The sequence below is a fragment of the Gossypium hirsutum genome, chromosome A06, assembly GCF_007990345.1.
Source record: "Gossypium hirsutum isolate 1008001.06 chromosome A06, Gossypium_hirsutum_v2.1, whole genome shotgun sequence".
Lineage (NCBI taxonomy): Eukaryota > Viridiplantae > Streptophyta > Magnoliopsida > Malvales > Malvaceae > Gossypium > Gossypium hirsutum.
The window spans coordinates 36,884,124-36,888,362 of record NC_053429.1 but is presented as its reverse complement, the minus strand read 5'-3'; the positions used below and the strand labels follow the sequence as shown (position 1 = coordinate 36,888,362).

The following is a 4,239-nucleotide window of genomic DNA, read 5'->3' as shown; positions in this document are numbered from 1 at the left end:
GTTCTTGATGAACTGTCTTGTACTTCTGAGGAAAGTTTGAAGTGTACGGTGTTACTATTGAAGGACACTACATACCATTGGTGGAAGACCGTATCCTTAGTAGCCCCGAGAGAAAGTATCACATGGGAATTCTTCCAAGCGGAATTTAGGATGAAGTATATCAGCCAAAGGTTCTTGGACTAGAAGTGGAAGAAGTTCCTGGAACCCAAACAAGGAAACAAAATCGTGTCAGAATACGAACGAGAGTTCGTGAGACTAAGTCAGTATGCAAGTGAGTGGGTCCAATCGGAGGCGGAAATGTGTAAGCGATTCGAAGAAGGTCTGAATAAAGAAATCAAACTATTAATCGGGATTCTTAAAATAAGAGAGTTGGCTACGTTAGCCGATCGAGCCAAGAAGGCTGAGGAACTGAATAATGAAAGAAAGTGAGCAAAGGGAGAAGCTAGAGCTTTGAGTAAGAGATCTAGCGGCAGAATGCACTCTTTTCCTACAAAGAAATCGAAGAGTCAACAAGAATGCTCCACTGCATCAGTGGGATATTCGGGCAAAATAAGAAGCTCTGAATGACACAACCCAAGGTCTTTTTCCCCTAAGGTAACTAGTGTGGGGAGTATAGATGATCAAAAGTTGAGATGTAAGATCTATAAGAAGTTTCATTTTGGGGAATGCCGAATGAAGAGTGGGGCATGTTGTAGATGTGGTTCCCTTGATCACTTCCTTAAATACTGCCCAGAACGAGCTGATAAAAAGGTGGATTTAGCCACAAAGTCTAATGTTCCTAATCCTTGAGGTAGACCACCACGACATCCTGGAAGTGCAAGTGGTAGTCAAATTGCTGTCAAGGATACGACTGCAAAATTAGAGGCTCGAGCCCCGGTGAGGACTTATGTGATACGCACTATAGAGGAAGCTTCAACTCCCGATGTCATTACGGGTACATTTTCTCTTCATAATACTCATGACATTGCCTTAATTGAGCCGGGATCGACCTATTCCTACATATGCATGAAATTGGTGTCTAGCATGAACATGTTTGTGGAATCAACAAAATTTGTAATTAAGGTGTCGAACCCTCTAGGCAAGTCGGTATTAGTAGATAAAGTTTGTAAGAATTGTCCTTTGAAGATCCAAGGATATTGTTTTCCGGAAAATCTTATACTTTTGCCATTTGACGAATTTGATGTAATACTTGGTATTGATTGGTTGACCGTCCATGATGTGATAGTAAATTGCAGTAGCAAGTTCATGGAATTAAAATGTTCAGATGATGACATTCTCCGGGTTGATTCGAATGAGTTGAATGCACAGTCGGCTGTGATTACTTCAATGATGGCTCAAAGGTATATAAGGAAAGGATATGAAGCTTACCTTGCGTTCATATTGAATACTCAAGAATCTGAATTGAAGATTGAGTCGGTACTGATAGTCCACGAATATCCGGATGTGTTCCCAGAAGAGTTACCAGGGTTACCTCCTGTTAGAGAGGTGGAATTCGGTATGGAGCTAGTACCGGGAACGATGCCTATTTCTATTACTCTATACAGAATTTCCCCTACTGAGTTGAAGGAGTTAAAATCATAGTTGTAAGAATTGAGTGACAAAGGTTTTACAAGACCGAGCTCTTCACCTTGGGGTGCTCCTGTTTTATTCATGAAAAAGAAAGATGGATCGATAAGGTTGTGCATAGACTACCAACAACTCAATAAGGTGACTATTAAGAATAAGTATCCTTTGCCTAGGATTGAAGACTTGTTAGATCAGTTGAGGGGAGCCACCGTATTTTCAAAAACAATATTTGAGATTCGGGTACTACCAATTACGAGTTAAGTAGGCAGATGTGCCTAAGACTGCCTTCAGGATAAGGTATCTCACTACGAGTTCCTTGTCATGCCTTTTGGTCTGACAAACACCCCAGCTGCATTTATGGATATAATGAATCGTGTATTTCGGCCGTACTTGGACAAGTTTGTAGTAGTATTCATAGATGATATTTTGATCTATTCCTGGAATGAGTCTGAACATGCTGAACATTTGAGGACTGTTTTACAGGCTTTACGGGATAGGCAACTCTATGCTAAGTTTGGCAATAGCGAGTTTTGGCTTCAAGAAGTTAGATTTCTCGATCATATTGTATCGGGTGATGGCATCCAAGTTGATCCAAATAAAATTTCTGCTATTGTCGAGTGGAAGCCGCCAAAGAACGTAGCAGAGATTAGAAGTTTTTGGGCTTAGCAGATTATTACTGACACTCGATGATTGCAACTCCCTTGATGAGGTTACTGTAAAAGGATGTTAAGTTTGAATGGTTAGAAAAATGTCAGTAAAGTTTCGATAAATTGAAGACATTACAGACAGAAGCTCTAGTTTTGGTACAACTTGAACCGGGAAAAGAATTTGTGATTTACAGCAATGCGTCCTTAAATGAACTGGGTTGTGTGCTTATGCAAGAGGGCAAAGTGATAGCTTATGCCTCGAGGCAACTGAAACCACACAAGAAAAATTATCTGAGTCATGACTTGGAGCTAGCTGTTATTGTATTTGTCTTAAAAATTTGGAGACACCATTTTTATGGTGAAACTTGCCGTGTATTCACCGATCACAAGAGTCTGAAGTACTTGATGACTCAAAAGGAATTGAATCTCAAACAACGAAGGTCGCTAAAGTTGATTAAGGATTATGAGCTTGTGATCGATTACCATCTTGGTAAGGTGAATGTAGTCGCAATGCGTTGAGCAGAAAGTCCTTGTTTGCTCTAAAGGTTATGAACACGCATTTGGCGTTATTTGATGATGGTTTGGTTTTGGCGGAGTTGAGAGCTAGATCGACATTTCTCCAAGAGGTTTGCGTAGCTTAGATCAATGAGAGTGACTTGCAAGTCAAAATAGGACAATGTGAAATGGGAGTCGAAACAGATTTTCAGATTGATTCTAATGGTTGTTTAATGTTTCGAGATAGGGTCTGTGTACCCAAAGATGATGAGCTTATTCGGATGATTTTGCAAGAGGCACATAATCGTCGTTTGTCAATTCACCTGAGAAGTACCAAGATGTACAATGATTTAAAGACTATGTACTGGTGGAATGGTATGAAAAGAGATATCTCTGAATTTGTGTCGAAATGCTTGATACGTCAGCAGGTCAAGGCTGAACACCAAGTGCCTTCAAGTTTATTATAGCATGTAATGGTTCCCGAATGGAAATGAGACAGGATCACCATGGACTTCTTGACTGGACTACCGTTAACCTCGGAAAAGAAAGATGTTGTTTGGGTTGTAATGGATAGACTAACGAAGTCAGCTTACTTTATTCCTATACGGACAGATTACTCTCTTGATAAATTGGTCAACTTATACATATCCGAGATTGTGAGATTACAAGGGGTACCGTTGTCGATCATTTCAGATAGAGACCCGAGATTCACTTCGAGATTTTGGAAGAAACTACAAGAAGCCTTGGGTACAAAGTTAAGTTTTAGTATGGTGTTCCACCCACAAACCGTCGGCTAGTCTGAGCGGACGATTCAGACCCTTGAGGATATGTTACGGTGCTGCGTCCTTGAATTTCAGGGTAGTTGGGAAAAATATTTACCATTGGTGGAGTTCGCCTACAATAACTGTTTTCAGACGAGTTTAAATATCACCTTATGAGGCGTTATATGGCTGAAAGTGCGTTATATGGCCGAAAGTGCCAGACTCCATTTTATTGGACGGAACTTAAGGAACACTAAATTCATAGGGTTAATTTAATCAAGGAAACTGAAGAAAAGGTTAAAGTGATCCGCAATTGTTTGAAAGCGGCATCGGATAGGAAAAAGTCATATGCCATTTTGAAAAGGAAAGAGATTGAGTTTCAAGTTAGAGATAAAGTATTCTTGAAAGTTTCTCCCTGGCAAAAAGTTTTAAGATTTGGCCGGAAAGGCAAATTGAGTCTAAGGTTTATTAGACCTTACGAGATTACTGAGAAAGTTGGACCATTAGCCTACCGCTTAGCATTGCCATCCGAATTAGAAAAGATTCACGATTTTTTCCTTGTGTCCATGTTACATAGATATAGATCAGATCCCTCACATATGATTTCACCGATGGAAGTTGAGATTAGACCAGACATGACCTATAGTGAAAAATCGATAAAAATTTTGGCTCGAGAAGTCAAACAATTAAGGAACAATAATATAGCCTTGGTAAAAGTTCTATGGCACAGGCACGGAGTGGAAGAAGCCACATGAGAACCTGAAGAAACC

At 40.0% G+C, this 4,239-nt stretch overlaps 1 protein-coding gene across 1 annotated transcript; it reads left to right on the top strand.

Annotated features, from left to right (window-relative positions):
• The first annotated feature begins 297 nt into the window (after positions 1–297).
• On the top strand, positions 298–2,232 carry LOC107963329 (uncharacterized). Its single transcript, XM_041115390.1, has 4 exons — positions 298–425; positions 795–876; positions 1,126–1,506; positions 2,050–2,232. Exons 1-4 carry the CDS (start codon positions 298–300, stop codon positions 2,230–2,232), a joined length of 774 nt encoding a protein of 257 aa, XP_040971324.1.
• The last annotated feature ends 2,007 nt before the right edge of the window (positions 2,233–4,239 follow it).